The 19,475-nt window shown below is 41.0% G+C and overlaps 1 protein-coding gene across 11 annotated transcripts in view; it reads right to left on the bottom strand.

Moving 5' to 3' along the window:
- The window catches only part of ptprsa (protein tyrosine phosphatase receptor type Sa), a 238,323-nt gene that overhangs the window by 88,072 nt on the left and 130,776 nt on the right, over positions 1–19,475 (bottom strand). For all 11 annotated transcript variants that reach the window (XM_084354187.1, XM_084354195.1, XM_084354186.1 and 8 more), the window contains one exon: positions 7,106–7,294. In XM_084354187.1, coding sequence (XP_084210313.1) covers positions 7,106–7,294 — 189 coding nt within the window. The remainder of the gene's footprint in view (positions 1–7,105; positions 7,295–19,475) is intronic.

Below are 19,475 nucleotides of genomic sequence, written 5' to 3' on the forward strand. Positions count from 1 at the left end.
TATCACAGCTGCAAGTTGGGGTGATAAAGCAGACCTAGAGAGGTTTGACCTTAAGTTAACATGGATTGCAAAAGCCAGTGGCAAAAACCTTTTCCCAGCCAACTGAACTTGAATAAGAGGTCAGTAAAACAAGTTAGGTGCACTACTATCCTACCCCGGTTATCTACATTAGTATGGAACAAACCAGCTGAGGGAGGAATGGAGTCCCAACTGAAGTCCAGGCTGTTCCTTCAGGCAACCGCAGGTTAAATCAAACAGATTGAAGTTCTTATTTATCCTACAAGTTGTAAACCTGCTCAACTGTGACAGATAGACTCTTCACCTCAAGCTTCATCCCTCCACTCTGGTCATTCAATCTCCTGCCTCTTTCCATTGTTTCATCTTACTGAGAATTGTATGTTTCTCCAGTCTTTGTTTATTGTGAGTCTGTATTGTGTTACATACCTGACTGCAAGCCAAAAGTCCCATTAGGGACAATAAAATATTGAGCTTATTCTGTCAGTAAATGTAGCCCAAGTTCTTGCTGTGATGTAAAATGCATCCCTTATAGGCAGAGCTTTGGGGGTTGGTACGAGAGCCAGCTTAGCTTCAACCCTGTCTCTGCCAAGCATTAAATTGTTCTTCCGCACTTGGCTTTTTTTCTCCACTCAATGTTTTATAACTATTTTTCCTCCCTTTCTTTCTTTATCTTTCTTTATCTTCATTCCTCTCTCTTTTCCTTATTTCTGAGTTTGTATGTTTCTCAGTCGTTCCCACAATCCCTCCCTGTAGCCTTTCTCTTCCTGTCCCTCTCTAAATCTAAGGATGACTCATGGCAACAACGTGCCCTTGGCAATCCCCTGAGAACGCCAGTCGGGCGGCACCAACCCAGGGGAGGTGCCCTACTTAGCATATGCGGCCTGCAGGCATAGAGCTGAGGGTCAAGGGTGTATACTGCCCATTGAGCCCAACACTACAGGCCTAGCCCTTGTGTGTATGTTCTTGCATTCATGCAAGTTGCAACCAAAAAAGCAAAAAAAAATAAGCTGGTCAAACCAACAAAATGACAATGCCTGCAATCCATCAATTTTTTGACTTTTCCAAGGATGGATTGCAGCGGCAGCTGAGTAAGTAAGGTAGTCCAGACATTTCTCATCCCAGCAACATTTTCTGAGGCACTTCAATGCCAGATGACATATGTAATGACGCTCGTATTACCTGTCAATCTCCTAAACAATACCTCTCCCAGTTAAAATCAAGAGAACCTTGACTTTAAGATGTCAAGTGGTGGCAGCAATTTCCATATTCTATGCAGTAAATTAAGTGGTGTGGGTGGCTACATGGTATGGATGAAATTTTCTATACCTTCTGGGCAGATTACGGTTGCAGCGCTGCATACAGAAGCGTCCTTTGTGATACCAGCAGGTAGGAGTCAATCACTGAGTTTGAAGTTCTGCCTGGTTTGCAACGTGCCGATGGGGACTCATTTCCTATACTATAATTAAATGTTTTATAATTTAATTTATAGTTACAAATTTCCACACTGTCTGATGGAAGTGGAGAATGTCTCTTTCTCGAATGTGAGATCAGATTATTTTCAAGAAACATCAAATATATTGTCATTTCTCACTTGCAAGGTGCTTGTATTTGATAAACCTAGTCTTCATTATAAATACACAGTGTACTATATGCATAGATTTGCCACAGTGATAGTTTAGAGTCATTGCAACAACCAGGTAAAACAACAGGGACATTTTATTCATTTCTGCTATGATTTTAGAGACCACATAATCAAAGGATATCACAACACAAAGGACAATAGGGGTCTGGGAAGGTTACGTTGTTATAGAGTTAGAGTTTGATTAGAGGCTGCAGAAGCTGTTGGTTTATTTTGCTTTAGCTGCGATGAAATTTTAGTCAGGGGTTAAGGGGTTACTAGTTAAAGGTAAGGTGAGGTTAAGGTCAAAGTTAGGTTAAGGTTAGGATAAGGTTAAGGTTAATAAAGCAGGTTTGTAGAAGGGAAGGCCATCATGTGTGGACCTCATAAAGAACTGGGTTACAGAAGAGGAATGGAAAAAAGAGAGGAAAGTAACGGGGGGCTGAGGGGTAGAGGGGGTAGGTATAAATAGAGGCTGTTTGGATCAAAGGCATTGGTTCCCCAAAAGATATAAAATGTCAAAAGGAAATATTTGACCAAGGTCATTGGAACTTCCATTTTATTGTTTTTAATATTAAAGCAGCATGAGGAGATAAAAATAAAACTTAGCTAAGGAGGGACCTGAACAGACAGGCTGGGTCTGGAGTGGCGAGCCTCTATTCAATTACAATGGCAAATCCACCTTTATTACAGGCACACAAGCTAATGGCCATAAGCTCCCCTTCTAAGCTTTGGCCAGCCAGGGGTTGATCAGCTTACGGTGACAATGACCTAAATATACCTCAACAGACCGCTGACCTCCTCGCATTATCAAATGCAGCATTATTTGCTCCACAGAACACCCCATCTGTTTTGTTAAGCAACCCTCTGAATATATTAAAAATATTATTGAGGGATGTAGTTTGGCCAGAGGCAATCTGGCCAGAGATGTTGTCCATCTGCGTGTGAGACGAATGGGGTTGCGTGATTGGCCGAGTGTCAAAATCTGACCGCCCTCCAGAGGGCGTCTGGCTGACCTTCTCATCACCATGGACACCAGTCTGAGACCCTAGTAGTGTCGCAGCAGGTCTCTGGCTTGTTACCACATCTGCAGAGGTCCTAGGCACTCCCTGCAGAGCAGCTTTGATGCTACAAATGTGAGCATTTTCTTGCACTTTTCAGATTAAGTGCAATTGAACTCAGCATAGTTCACATTGGAATGTGCATACTGTAAATGTGCGTGTAAGGTCATGTTTTCAAACCTTTATATTAAAAATGACCTTAATCTTTATTAATATGCGCTCCTACCAATCCTCTCACTGTCTCCCTGGCCTCCAGTTAATCTGTTCTGGCTGATGGGGCAGGGAGGGCCTGGGGTCTGCAGCCACGGGGACTTGGGGAGAAATGTCAGGCTCCCTCCACACCTCTAGAGGAGCTCCTCAGGGGACACTGACGCAAATATCACTGCCCCGCCAGCACAGCATGGTCTGGCACATGAGCAACCAGTCAGCCAGCCAGTGAGCTATATGGCAAACAAGAGCTGGACGCTCTATCTTCTCATACGTGTAATCAAAATTGTTATTACGGTGTTGTCTTTTGTTTCAGGTGGGAATAATCCAGATCAGTGTGCTCATTTCAACATCAAAAAGAGTAAAGGTCATATGAGAAAGGAGGGGGCTTCATTTGCACGGACTTTGATCAACCCAGCTTTCTATGTTCTATGCAAGTTTTTTTCAACAAATACTAAATACTAAACTCTGGAGAACCGCAAATGGCTACTTGAAGTACTGAGAACATGAGAAGATGGCAGCCTAGGGGGCTTGAGCATGCAGGCTTTTTTCTCATCAGCATAAATCCTGCCTGGCTGCTGAATGAGCTCTCTAGAAAAAATGCAAGCCCCAAAGCTAACATTACCTTACGAGAGCCTTGGTATTGAAACAGGGGAAAGTAATTTCCCTTTCTGCCCTCCTACATACACATATAGTTTGAACTGTAAGTAAAATATACCCAGCTTAAAGTGGCTGGGTATATTTTTGCAAGTAGTTCAAAAAGTCAGAAGGAGTACAGATGTGGCCAAAAGTAACTATCACTTGAGCCCTCGCCCTCTGGCATGGGCAACAGAGCCTTAGCTAGCGATTTGTAAACCAAGTGGGGATGTGGGCCAATTTGGCAAGAGAAGAGAATACTCTCCTGAGAAAATATTTGATCAAGACCAGAGGGTCCACCCAGCCCAAGTTTGGGATTGCAGGGTTCAGCCATACAGCGGTCTTGCAGTGGCCTTCACCTGGAAAGAACTCAAGATTCTTTCAGCCCCTATCAGTACTCGCTGCACTTTCCAAGGATATTTTTGGACAGCAAGCTGTTTTTCTGAAAACTGAGTTTCAACCGTTTACATATGAGTATAAAAAAGCCAGTACGATTGCTGGAGCAAAGAGTAGTCTATGCATCTCACCAAGAAGACAAACAATACTGTAGGCTATGACTGCACAGGAATAATTGTCTTGGATTCAAACAGAGTCCAATTATTTCCTCAAAGCCTGCTGTCGTGCAACACTGCAGAGAGAAAGAACTAGACGTGACAGGGGGCATCAGCAGTGTAAAATCTACATAATGTAGTCAGGGAAAAGTATGTAAGGCAACAACTTCTTCCAAGGTAACCTTGCACAAGGTTTGTGGGACCCCAAACAGTCCAGTAAAGTTGCTAAAGTATTGTGGAAAAGGTGGTTGAACTGGGCGGCTCCTAAGTTTTACTATGCATTTTAGCATTAACGTGAAGCAGGATGTTGTCTAAAAAGACTTGCTCAGCATGTCCTCCCCGTATAAATAAAAACTGCGTTGCTTAACGGTGGACTGTGATATCTAACCACCCCCATTCTCAACTCATGCTGCTGCTTGTCCTTGATTTGCCTTTCTGCTTTAAGTTCCAGTTGGTGTGTGAAAGTGGATGGAACAAAAGTAAAAGTTAAGGATAAATACGAATAGAACATAGGGAACAAGTAACAAAAGAGGACGAAGGTGAGGGGAGAGCAGGGGATGCATGCATTTTGGAAAGTAGTTTAAATATGCCATCTGCTTCAAGGAGAGTGGGTGGGCTTGCTAGGCTTTGCAATACACTTACCAAAGGTTTCTGAAAATGACAAAGCAAGCGAAGTAAAAAAGGGGAAGAACAACATAGTTCATTTTAGGTTGAGGTTAAAAGTGACTGCCACGCAAGAATTAAAGGAACTTCAGTTTAGTTAGGTCTTGTGTCCCACCTCAGCATTTTAGTTTTCATTATCAAGCGATACAGTGGAAGAAGAAGTGAATTTTCAAGTCACAAATGCAAGTAACTGTTTATCATAAATTCTACTTAAAGTGTATAATTCTAATTAGAGGCATGTTTTTATTTTCAATAGAAATCAAATTAATCCATTTTGGTTTTAAGTTATGTTTTATTGGTTGGTTTATTTTTTTCAGTTATAACTTGTGTTATGGGTCACAGCCAAATGAAACGTGTTGAAGACTGCAATGTGCACTGAGACACATCTGAGTTTCAGACACAAATACAGACAAAAGACAAAGAGAGAGAGAGACAGCAAAACAGCAGTCTGTTTCAGTTAGACAGAACACATGAAGACAATTGAAGAAATCATGAAACAGATAAGGACAGATGGTACAGAGGTTAGACAACAGGCAGGAAGCTATACTTCTTTGTCGAGGCTCAAAACTCTCAAAGCTGTGATGACATGGTTGCAGCTGCCAAATGTACCTGAGAAACAACCACCAAAATCTCTAACATTTCTCCGATTCTCTCTAAACTTTGAAATTCTTTAGTAAAGCTTAAATAAAAAATAGCAATTTTAATTACACTAGTACTACAGTATACTAAAACTACATACAACTAGTAACACCTCGTAAAACCTTGATGAAATATCTTCCATAATTCTTTGGTGTGGTGTTAGACTAATACCTTGCATAAGTGTTATTAGGAAGGCACAATTGTGATCATGACAACCTTAACTTGAATAGTTATCCGTTACCTGTCAGGAGGTGCAGTGAACCTGAACAGTTAAAGGTGCCCTGTGGAGTTTTTATTTTTATTTTTATTTTTTACCAACAATCACACTATGGAGCAAAGCAGGTTTGCTAAGAAAAAATCCTTTCAAAAAGTTTCATGTGGAAGGTTATGCACAGACATCTTTGCTGGACATGTGACTCATTAACAAAAAAACACCAAAGTGCACCTTTAAGGTTGTGGCTCTTAATGTTTCAGAGTACGGAGAAGAAAGAAGAGATGCATGATGGTGAAATAATTAATGTTCGAGCTCTTTTTATAAGAGTCCCTAGCGGAGACTCTTTGTCCTCAAACTTAAGTCAAAAGCACTGGCTGACAGCTTTATCCAAAAGACCTCAGGACAACCTAACATCCCCAGAGAAGGTCCTCGGGCTGCTGTGAACCAAGAAAGAGTTTTCAGCTATAAAACATCATCCCAGAGGGAGCAAATAGTCAGACATATTTTAACAGAACAGGTTTTTTTGAAAATCTTTAAAGTCAAACATCTACCTTACAGGGGTGCACCTGCAAGTTAAAAGCCAAAGAAACGTATCTAAAATTAAAAACATCTTAGGGAGCTGTAGGCTTGCTGTATTTGTCAGGGCATAAATAATGAGATGACAAATAGATTTGTTTCAGTGTACAACTCAGGAGGGCCACAACTGGGGCAGGAACTCATTGGCAACAGACTCTTTATTTAGTGGCGTCTGCGCTGATTTACGTTTGCAGCAACAAATCAAATAGGAGTCATTGGATTTTTCGAATGGCGACAAATCATCGACCTAAAATATCTACCCCTTATTGCCCGGGGCTACTTCAGGCCCTACACTTAATTAGCTATATAATTAGACTTTGCTTTACTGGGTCTCTCAGTGGGGTTTAATCAATGGGAACAAGACAACATATCCACCACTGAGTTGTGTCAGTAGAATGTGGACCCTGCTCTCATTGTCTACTATGACACACTTCTGGGATGTTGTGAATGATTTGACCTCATTCAGTAATGTTACACCCTTAAACATTGGAAAATGCGTCTCATGTTGTAGTCCAGGAAATTTAGATTGTCTTCACCTGACATTTGACCGATTTAAATGCTTTAAACATGGTAAATACCAAAGTTTAGTTGGGTCAACACACATTTGATTTACATTTAGTTTTCAATGCAAAATGCTGTGTTGTATTGGTTTTCATGTTTCTCATTTAATGCAGGAATGAAACATTCCAATATGGACCGACTAAGATTCCTAAGTTCCTAAACAATTATATGTGTTACAAAGTTGGAGACACTCTTCTCAATTGCCCTCATGGCATTATGGCAACTATATTGTGAAAAAAACAAACAGGCAACATATCTGCAAAGCACAAAAACAACCATGTTAGCTACTACCACAAATGTCCTGGGAAATAAAATAATAACTAAGGTTAATAAAAGGGGGAAAAGGCAGCAGCTTCCTTACCTGAGCGCAGCTGCTTGATCCGCCCATTACTTGCACTGGGGTCAATGGGCAGGAAGTCTTTGTACCAAGTGATTTCTGGGTCAGGGTTGCCACTGGCTGCACAGAGCATGGTGGCTGTTCGGGTTCGCTCCACCACTTTGAGTTGAGGGCCCATGTCAATGTTAGGGAAGCCTGGTGGGAGTAGGTCCTCTGTGAAAAGAACAGGAAAAGAAGGGGTGTGAGTCCTCTGACATGCTGAGCAAGCCTTTGTGACTTAAAAATGTTCCGATTCAAAGTAGTTATTTGTAATCCGTATGAATACATTTCCATCACCGCTAGAACTGAGAGCTATAACACAATAGTGAATTCACTAAAAGAAGAAAAAATTAATTATTATGCTGCAGTGATTGAGTCTTTTTGACACCTTTTGCAGTTGTGGCTATCACATCTTGGAACATAAATTGAGAAGTACGCTGCATCAATTGAAATCTAACAAATTTCAATTTCAGATTTCAACAAATCTGGACTTTTTTCTCACTCTTGTTGGAAAGAAGATATTTGGAACTGCATATTTTGCTGCCACGTGTACGACTTCACCAATGTGTTACATTTTAGGATAATTGCTAACTGTGTAGTATACCTTAAGGTTTTCATTTGGTGTGTAATTTTACCTGTCCCAGGGGAAATTTAATTTTACATACAGTATTATGTGTTTTAAGTATTCTTACAATCACCTTTTTTACATTGGGACATGCCAATGTTACCATAAACCTTATATTTATCACATAATTGTACAATACCATTCCCAAAACCCCAGTCACTGATGCATTTGTATTCATCCTTCTGCTTGAATTTCTAATCCCAATTTACCTTCGACTACTGAGACAAATACACCTCAGGAATGTGAGATTATAGCCCGATAATAAAACCAATTGAGGATATAAGTGATGAATAAACATGTAAACTGCATTTCATTACCAACCACGCTCTCCCACAGGGCTGCATCAAGGCATTGAAGAGGTTTAAGAACAAAGACCAAGGAGAGCAGGCATTGTGCTTTCTTTGATTCTCTTTCTCGGAAAATGAGCTAGCATTTTAATGGTTAGAGAAACCATCCTGTGGCCTAATACCAATAGCAATACCAACAAGCAAATAGAAGATCAGAAGGGGAGACAATAGAATGAATACAATTACAGGAAGAAAAGCCTGGTATTCCCAGTAATTTTACCATCTAGTTTCCCCATTTTCAGTGAAATAAATTACACTCAAATCGATATGAGCTTATATAGAGCTCTGCAAAACCACTACTTGGTTTAGACACACGATAACCCCCAATTGTCCACGACTGTTTACCAACTGAGAGATGTAATTAGTCAGATTTCACTCTGTTGTTAAAGAGGCAGGAGTTGTGTATAAGGCTATGATTTACACTCAATGACCGTCATAACTGTGACACTAATTTAAGAACCATCACACTTTGCCAGTTTCAAAGATTGTGGTAGTGTCCTTGCAGCTAATACTCATGCATGATTGAGAGATTATGGAGATGACAGTGTAATATGCTCTGTGGTCATTGTTCTCCTACTGCAGACTCCCTGCTCTCTTGGGGCAATTAGCCCCATGGGTCAAATCAGTTGACCTGGCCCCGACTGGAGCCAGAGCAGTGACTCATTTTTAGATGATGAGAGCCAAGGGGAAGTACCCCGAGCCGTAATATGCATCAGAGGCCCATGGCCACATCACAACTCGGAGAAGATTGACTGACTAAGATGCTGGCCAGTGGCGCAGTAGAGGTCACTGTTCATCTGGAGAGCCAATGACCTCATGTCCACTCTGTAGACATCATGGTAGTGTGGTCTGCACCCGGGGAGTGCTAAATTAAGGGAAATTAGGACAGTGAGTTGATTTGCAGTTTTAGAGTATGTGACTCTAAAAACAAGATTAGTCTGTCTGCCTTTAATTTACGGGGGAATCTATCCTATATTGCATCACTTTATAATGATGGATTCAAGGGATGCGTTTTTCAAAATGTTCTATTTTTGACCCTGATTTTTAAGTCATAACAGTTAGGTATTGCTTATTAAAAAGATGGCAAACTCACAGCAAGAATTTTAACATGTTGATTATTATTGATTAATATAGCTTACATAATGAATTACCCCTATTTTTCTTTTATTAAATAGGCATTTCAATAAATTAGGAAAAGAAACCAAACCTCTGTGTTGTTTTAGCACTTACATGTGTATTATGTGCTTGTGTTGTACAGAGAAAAGGAGTGGTGAGCTCATATGTAATCACATTTTGAAATATTAAATCTTGGAAAATAAAAGACCAGCAAGGAAGAACCAGAAGGTCTCCAAACTAAGTTCAGACAGGTTACCTCTAACTAAGGCTGACATCAGCAGGGGCATGATGAATATTTCAATGCTAGGTTCAAAGAAGAACAGGCGTTTACACTGTTTTGGGCTCCGTGCTGTATCCTCTCCATCGATTATTAATGATCACCCCTGTATAATCCCTTTATACCAAGTTCCCCTGAAGCTTAGAAAAGCAATGACAAACCTGCACTTCACTTTAGAAACTTCAGAATGAGACAGAGTAATATGTTCTCACAAACTCCCTCTTCAGCGTGTCATCAATGATCAATGCATAAGATGCCATAAAAGGTGGTTCTCTCTCATACCCCTCTAGCTACTTCTAGCTCTGTGTTGGAGAAGCATATCTGCAAAGGGTAGCTCTGGCCTGCTCCCTGTTACATCTGATGTATTTGATGCTGCCAAGGCCTATCTGTGCTTCACATCATATTAAATCTGCCTTCACGGTATGAAAACAGAAGACAGAGGCCTACACAGACTACATTAATGAAGCTGAAAACATACGCAGAGTAAGTGGATTTGAGACTAATGACATTAGGCAAGTGACAGAGGGAGTCTGCCTGAAGGAGCAAGGGAGGGCAGGACAAGGTGTGCAAACAAACAAACCAACCAACTAAAACAGCAGTGAACATGACGCAGGGACGGCGGATTCATGGAGAGATTGTGCTATCGTTACAGCTGCTCTGACCTGATACAGCACCGGCAGCCTTTCCTAAATAAATGGCATGTACGCTGGTTACTTAGATCCCTAGGAATAGAGTGTGATACCATCTTTCCCCCTGAAGCTTACAGGCTCCGTCGATAAAGGCGGCCATGCAAAAATAAATAGATCACTCATCGAGGGAGTGTTACTTCAGGGTTAGGCAGCCTGACTGTGAAGGGGAGAAGGGCTGATAGTATCCTAGAATTCCCAAAGGGCCAGTTCCCCATAATGGCGTAGCAATTGCATTTCTATGATGTGCGCTGGGGGTTCTCTGTGATGACAAATCTTCACAGGACAAATAGAATCGATGTGTGCACCTTATTGGTCAATGACAATGTCTGTGTCTATTTTGCCCGGAGCAGGCTTTGTCACTTAGGCTGACAATCATCATACTACAGAGCTATGAGACACACGCTGCAGTTACACCCTGCATCGTATCAAGAATTACGACCACATCACTTTTGATTTTTCTTGTTTTATCTCAGACACACACATTCATTCATGTTTAATGTTCTTTACCACTGTGTAAATGCTAAAGCTAGACGATGACCAAATAATAAACAAAGGAACTATCAAATTGAGTCTGACACGATGACCATCTTCCCGATTTGAAGCATATCAAAACAGGCCTCACTCATTCGGTTACAAAAGAAAAAAACTCAGACTACTCTACATGTACATTTGTTGTAACAGACAAGACGGGGACGCTTAAAGAGAGTCTTAATCACCCCATCATGCGACCTCATCTTCTTTGTTGGGTCACCTTGTGCCACAAAAGCTTTTTTGATGCGTCCCACTGATTTAGAAATTAGTCAGTGCTTGAATACTTGTTGACATATACTGATTACTGGCATCTGGGCAGCTCAGCTTTGTCCTGTTGTTAACAGGATGAAAAATAATTTATCTACCAAATACAAGTTTTCAACAATCAGGAATTGTGGGGGGGGTTTTCACAAGATACATCCGGAGCTATTCAAACATAATTTGGATGGGTGCACGTGTTAATTAGAAAAGGCTTTCAGGTCATGCAAGAGCAAGATCAATAACCTTTACTACAGTGCAGTATTAGCTAGGGTTAGTGTGATGACGAACAGACCATGCCCACTCCATATAACAGCTGGTATGATCAGCTTGACTCCAAAGCTAAGCCTTCTACAGGCTCAGGTTGACCTCAACTAGATTTTGATTTTCGTCATTCTCTTCGGCTTTTTGGGCTTGGCTTGAGTGCCATCATCATCCGTAATTGTCTTTAATTTCGCTATTTCGCCATTTAATATCATTAGACAAGTGGCAGGTGCAAAGCCTTTAATCAGCCTCTGGTTAGCTTAGCCACTGCCCGGCTGTTAATCTGCCGAATCATGCCTGCTGTTGCGTTCTGCTTTCTATCATGCTAAGTGTTGCCCTCTTAAAAAGTCTATCCTTTAGAGTCATTCACTCCTGACTTATCTCATTTTCAGTGATTCACTGCAACTAAATTATTTCTTTTTTTAGCCATTCTGGTATCGTCATAATTTTACCAGATTCCTACAGCACCATATAAAAGGGCTTTGTGATTAAATATGCCATTTGATAGGCACTTTCACTTTTTTCCAGAGAAGCAAAAGTAGAATGAGTGATCCTTCTTGTAGCGCCTACTGCTACTCTGCTATAAGCACTGTATTGTACTATAATTACGTAGTAGTCACCCTCTGTTGCACATGCAGGGAAATACACTTAACCATGGCGGCTGGCATTTCCATTGCGTTTCTCTACCCACTGACGTCCAGAAAGAATAAAGCCTACGACTTCAGTAGTACTGGTTTTTGTCAATTACCTGTATAGTAATACACATGGCTGGTGGCATCAAAGCTGCTTGTTCTGAACTATCATTGCTCTCATAGAGTGGAGTGAGCTATAGTAAGAGAGAGATGGAGAGAGGTAAAACTTGACGAGCTGGGACTGCAGCAAATGCTGTGGGGTGCTCCGCCGTCCCCCGCACCTATTACTCATATTATTATTTTCACTTACTGAAATGATTTAATTTCATCAGCAGCGTAATCAGGTTAACTGATTACCCAGCGCCACGGCACAGAGACACAGGCTTTAAGCAGGTCTGTGCATTAATACCACAGAGAGACTGCTGGGAGAGAGATGGAGTAAGAGCACGGGGAGAGGAGGAGCAAGACAGAAGGAGAGAAAGAGAAACAGAGGTTAAGATTAGAGGATACAGAGAGTGAGGATGATAGTGGGAGAGGATGGAGAATACCGATGCCATGCTCTCTTTCACACACATAAATGCAATCTGGATAAATAGATGTTTGTCTAATGGGCAGACCCAGCTGCTCGCACTCTAGACAATGTAGTTTCATTTGCTCTGCACCTACAAGACAGCCAGAACTATTTACATCAAATAAGCCAGCGACAAGAGAAAATTGCCTGTGTTGAGTTTCTGTAGTACAGCTGGCGTACAACTGTATTTTGGGGAGTCTTTTTTCCTATAATGCATGTGTGCATGAATGGTCGAATACCATGTTTGATATACACTTATTTAGTATATCACCATAATGGTTGAGTCTACAATGTTCAATTGTAAACATGGACCACCTGGGGCACATCCTAAGTATATTATTTGATATTTCCTTGCTTCTCGCTTGAAGAGGAAGTCGTTCTGGTTTGCCATCTTGCAGGTCATCCCAAACCACCAGGACACACGAGAGCAGCATCTACAACATTTTAACAAGATGGCGGATATCACTTTAGATGACACTTCAGAAGCAAGGACATCTCTGTGAACACATTTCCTGGTTTCCTCTTTCTTTGCTTGGTTTCCTTGCCTCTGCATGTATCCTCGGTGGGAGGGACTAAATGCAAGGAAAGGACGCAAGTGAATGGAAACAGATGCAATTTAAGAGTTTGGATGTACCAATATTTGAGTCTAATGATTCTTATTCCAGTGGCTGGCCACATAAGCTTGAGTAATAAGAAGTAAATTTCTTGCACAGAGTACATTCAGCATCATGAACCTGTATTCTTTATGTAGGGAAAGAGATCAATATTGTTTTGTACTCTAGTTTGTGTAAAAGCCAAAAGCTATTGAGAATGTGTGAAACTACCAGTAAACGTCTCGTCTTCATTCCAACAGAACAGTGCAACAATCTGTTTCACTTAGCATCTTCCTCTTCTGTGGTTGACAGCTGGCAATTTGTGATACAGCCAAATGTATATCTTCCAACCAAACCAAACGGTAGTTCAAGAAAATTCTGTACTTTCCCTGTCTTCAGTGCGTCTTTCTGTGACATTCCCTGCATTCAACAGGATTTCTGTTCAATTGCTTGAGAAATATACAAAGGAAGACAGGGGAACAGTGACATAGAAACGTCCGGGGACAAAGAAAAATAGCAACACGGGAAATCTAATCACAGTGTCTCTGGCCCCAGCACCGATAGCCCTCTCTGGATAGCCATCTCAGCTGAATAATGGTTATTATACAGCCAGCACTCAACCTCTACCACCCTGCTCTGTTCCCAGAAAGACGCCTGGTGTCCCATTGGTATTCTCCACACCTAGCACATCTAGCCACCAAGGGCAACATTTACATCAAGATCTCCAAAACACAACCTCGGAGAAAACAGTCTGAAAGACCAGATGAGAGAAAGTAAGAGGGGGAGAGGAGAAGGAAGAGGGAGAGAGAGAGAGAGCGAGAGAGAGAGAGAGAGAGAGAGCGAGAGAGAGATTGGGCACTGAAAGTAAGGCAGGAGTTTGCAGTATTGCTTATTGCCCTGCAAAATGAGTTTGTGGGGTCAGCTCTCTGACCATATGAAGACTCCAAAGGTTAAACCAGCGTTTTACTTTTTCTTTTTGTTGGTGCTTCATATGCGTTTACAGAGGGAAACGGTTAAGAACTTAAGGGAACTTTTGGTTGACTTTGTAAACTGAGGCTGAGAAAAAAATAAATAAATAAATAAATTTGTGCAAATGTGTTTAAATAGGGGGAAAAATTGAACGAATAGAAATCACCATAAAACTTCCTCAGCTTATTATTTAGATTAAGACAAACCTTTTTTGTATTACAAATTTTCTCAAATGTCATCTTTAAACATGCAAATGAGGCATTTGCTACTTAAAATTGTAATAATTTGCATACAATTAGAGGCAAGAAATCTGAACATTGGATCAAGCCAGGTTCAAAATTCATGTTTCATTGTGATGATATCTTTCTTCACAAAGGGAATTTTGGATTTCATTTTTTATCACTACACAAATCAGAAAATACTGATTAATAAAAAATAATCCCTGCTTTTACGAAGAAAATGTTACATAAATAAGGTTATGAATGATATATGAAAAAACCTCTGTTAAAACCATCAGATTATAGATAGGAATGAAACTGGGAAGTTTGGTGCATGCAAGTGCCTCTGAAGTCGAGATCCTGGCAATGACCATAAGAGAAAAGCCATTTTGAGAAAACTGCCTTTTAACATATGTATTGTAAAATTCCATACATTTTAGACAAAGGAAAATTTACCAGTGCATTGAAAAAAAGTGCTGTTGACCCTTATGTTTGAAGTAGCTAGAATGGAAATGTGAATATAAGAGAATGGGGCAGCTGTGGCTCAGGAGGTAGAGTGGGTCGTCAAGTACTCGGTAACAGGTTTGACTCCCCCGCTCCCCCCACTGCATGTTGTAGTATCCTTGAGCAAGATACTGAACCCCAAATTGCTCCTGATGAGCAGGTTGGCACCTTGCACCTTCTGGCAGTAAGAGTCATTACACAAACACTGTCAACATCCTTATGATGCAGATGCCGCCATATTCCTAACTGGCTCCCCTTCAGCTCTCACAAACCAATCTTTACTGGCAATTACTGGTAAAACTCATCAGTACCAGTGTGCCGGTCTGGGAAAGTTTCAACAGACTCCAGAGTTCAAAACTCCTGTATGCTGAGAAACAGAGAGATTTATCTGGTAGTGAAAGTCATAGTATGTGTGGACTCATTTGAACATAACAGACATTCATTTAAATGTAAAAGTCTGGCGACCAAACTGACTGTTCTGACGGTTCTGACAGTTGGTGGCTTGCAGACACTTTCCATGCTGCTTCCAATTCTGAACACAGCCCATATTAGGCCACATTCATAAAGCTATCATCGCCACAGAGCTAAACAGCAAGTAGACAGCTTGTTTGCCAAAGAAAGACAGAGATAGCAGCCAAGAGGGGGATAATTTGGAGAACAAATGGCAGCAACCACCACAGGTAGCAGCTATGACCACAGTTTTGTCAAATGTGAAAGCCAAAAGGATCAAGGAAGAGAGGAATTGAATGGCAAATACGAGGTTCTGAACCAAGTAATAAAAAACCTGTTTATGGATGGCATGAGGCAGGAAACAATTTTTTACCCTCAGGCTGAGCAGGGAAATAGTGTGTAGGGTTTGGGTATCATTTCCTGTCCATTACAGGCAAAGAAGGGAACTATAGTGTCATTATAACAGGCTCTCGTATTTTGAGAAAATAAGGTTTTGAAATAATGTCGGCTTACTTATAAAGGAAACGGAACATAATCTTCAGAAAAGGGTTGTTTTTTAAAGAATTTTGTGATGCTAAATTGAAGGAAATAATTGCTTTCTGAAATTAAAGTCTTCTATCTCTTATTATATTTTTCAGATTTTAAGGTCCAGTCCCTGAAAACCTCACACACCACATCGATTTAGGCATTGCGCTGACCTAGCCTATTAAGATAATGATACTGGCCTGAGCTGCTGTACCAGTGTCTACTTTAGAGAAAGCAGGAATTTCCTTTGAATCAATAATCAAGATTTGCATTATATAAACATATTATTTTCACTAAAATTCACAAACAGAAGGAACTGCACCGACTAAGGGGCTGTTTCCCTGGCGTGGTGAGACACCTTGATAGACACAGCACAGACAAGAGAGAGGAGTAATTGTCTAGGACAGCTCCAAAGATCCCCTGCCTGCAAGAGAAGAGGTGGAAGGGAAAAAAACAACATAGAAGGGGGGGGAAAAAAGTCTGTTTATCAGTTTCAACCGGTGGAAGTCTCTCTCCCTCAGTATCTCTCTCTCTCTCTCTCGTCAGGCTCTCGAGGCATCTGGGGTAAGACAGGCGAACTCCAGGGGAGACAGGGGATGAGGCCGGGGCCATTAAAGGAAGTGCCTCACCATAGAGAAATGTCAACCAGTCAGGTCTGGTTTAGTGGTGGGTGGCTTTGAGTGTGCGTCTGTGTTTTTTTTGTGTGTGCGTGTGTGTGCATGTGTGTGTGTGGAGGTGCAATGGGCACCTTGAAACCTGACGTCAGTTTACCACACAGTGTGGGTGGCAGTGCTGCTGCACCAGTCTTATAAAATATGGGCTTCTGTTGTTTTAATTGTTAGCTCTCTCACTTGTTTGCATCTCATTCAATCACAAAAACCTTATTTATTCTACTAAAATACAGTCTCTAACCGAGGAAGGTTGAAATATACACTTTACCACACTCATAATTTAACATATTGTCAAAAAGCTCTGTATAGTTATAGACTAGGAAGAAACCTAGTTAAATTATTCTATGTCTTAATTTAACCAAACTGTGTTGACAGATACAACTTGTTCAAAGCTAATTTTCTGAGATTTTTGTGAACAATGGATATATACATGTTGTATATTACACTTTGGAAAGGAGTGTCCTGTGCAACCTTCTAAAGTCAGCAGTTTAACAGATTTCACATTCAATTACCACTTCCCATTAACAAGAAGATGAAATGTGTTGAATAAGAAGCCACTGTGACTGAACCAATGTCTGGTTGCTTAAACAGCATATCCATATTTTTAGAGATATGTTTCCTGGAGGGATTCTCCCCTGCTGTGCGTAGGGAAAAAATACGAGCTACATGAGAGCCAAAACTTCTCAACGTATTTCATACAACTTTTAAAATGACTTAAGTGTCTTGGATCTTGTCTGAAAATGTAATTCGGCAGCATAGTTTTATGTCATATCGAATTATTGCTGACATTGATCAGAAAGTGTACTGGTGGGTGCTTTGACAGCTCATTGGGGTGCAACATACCACATAAGTTTGGCAATAAATGAGGAGCTATAACAGTCTTCCGACTGCAAAATAACTTTTAGAGTTCATAATTTAAACAGTGCACGATAATTGAGAATGCCTCTCACCTTCTTCACTATTCTTCAGCAGTCCCTACTCTTTGTTCAGCAGCAAGAAGACAAACTGATCTATTAAAAAAGAGTTGTGTCATATGTGAAAAAAGTCAACTTGGACTTTTTTTTTTCAATATTGGATACCCAAACTGCTTTCACAGGGGATGAACAGGGGTTATATGTGTGAGAGAGTTAGGACTTGGTACTCCTGACATGTGGCGCAAACACCTCTCTTGCCAAGCAGAGTTGGGCCAAACAACAGGAGATTTAGAAAACTGAGCTGTTGCTTAGTGCCATTTTCTGCCAAAGCAACAAATCTAACCAAAATAAAAATCCCACCAAACACAGTCTGACAGTAATTGCCAAGGGATTTGGAGGGAAGTGGATGGGTGTGGCTGGGGTGTGAGGTCACTGCCTTGGTGGGCCATTAGCTTAGTGTAATTAAGCCACTGATTACCGATTTGGAGGCACCTTTGGTGAGCAGGGCAACAATTACAAATATGTGGTGGCTAGAAATCAGCTGAGGGCCAGCCAGAAGACTGCATGGTAATTGCTTAGTGTCACTTGAAGATGTGGAAATTGCAAGCCAACGTGGCAGCAAGGGTCAGAGAGGATATGGGCATTCACCAGGGTGGAAACAGTTGGAGTGTTAGATAAATAAGTCACTTAAAAAGATGGCAAGACTGAGAGGATGTGGGTAGAATTTTGATAAGCTGGTTAACAACCAGGAGTGTTAGGAAGAAAAGTGGACAACAGAAGAAGCCAGCTGCAATTTCACCATCATTTCCTGAAGTAAAGCAGCAACTGACAGAGAAATTGGTGTGTAGTCAAATTTCTTCTGTCAGTAAAGAAAAAACCTGCAAAAAATGACAATAAGAGGAAACTCTCATATAGTACATTCTGTGCTAAATGAAAAAAAAAACTGCTTCAGCTGTAACAACCTAATGAAACACCCATTCAAACAGAGATGTGATGGTTAAACAGAGCTCCATGTATTTCAGTGAAAGATGTGATGGCAAATGGGGTGAGTTTGTGGACAGAAGGGAAAGACAGAGGCTAAAGCAACACATGTTGGATGTGGCTTTGCCCTTTAAGGGCCAAGAAGCACAGCGTTCTTTAAATATGAACAGCTGCTGTTAAATCCAGTAGGATCCGGGCTGCACTCCAGAACACAAGCTTTGTAATCATGGAGAAGTCCTGGAAAGCATCAACTGGCCTTTCTCTGACAGAGATTTCCTTCACACTCTCCATTTGTGGCTCAGATAAGAACACACCTTCCATCTCACAAAGAACTGCACTGTCTTGGATTTTGAAAGATGTGTATATTTTTCTTGACTGTGTATTGTGTTGTGTCCTATTTTACATACTCAATCCTTGCTGAGGTGTTTCTTCCCACCATAGAGGAAATGCTCATAATCATGCTGTCGAGCTCATCGTCCAACTTTTACCGCAAGAAGCGTAGGCACGGCACTTGTGAAGCATGCGTCAGTCAGTCTTATCAACTCTGCCAATCCTGCAGGGCCCATAGAGCGACCTCTGTGTTGTACGACTTCAGTCACCTGGGTTGGTGGCTCATGTGTATGCATGAAGCTGGTGGTCCGGGCTATATCCCCTCGCTCCTCTTTATGCATGAGTCGGGCCACTCCAAAGGTCACACCGCCTCCACCACCAACCACCCCTTTCTCCCAACTCTTATTTCCTGCTTAGGTGTGGAGCATACAGTGCTATACCAGTAGTGTTTGGATTGGTGGTCTGGCTTCTGTACATTTTTTGTGATATTGGAGGCTTTTTTGACAGCATATGCCCATCTTTCATGAAAAGTACTGTTCCAAAATGATTTTATTGTCACAATTCTTGGCATTTTTACTTTTTTATTTTTTGTTTTGTTGTTCCGTTAGATTAGTTAGAAACTGTTGTGGGCAAGTAAATCCCATGTCCAGCTGCACTGTTTGTCCAATTGCACATTTATATGAATATGTGCATGAAAATGTACTCTGAACAGCAGTAGGAGCAGAGTAGCAGAGAACTGATTTACATTTTCTAAGTCATCCAACAAAATCATACGGGACCAAAATACTGCAGCCAGTTTAATGAAATACAATAAAAGGAATGAGGCAGGAAATCTAACTATTAATATTTATATGACTGAGTGGAAGCAATGGAAATAAATAATTGTTATT

Source organism: Pagrus pagrus, assembly GCF_965226575.1.
Source record: "Pagrus pagrus genome assembly, chromosome: 6".
Lineage (NCBI taxonomy): Eukaryota > Metazoa > Chordata > Actinopteri > Spariformes > Sparidae > Pagrus > Pagrus pagrus.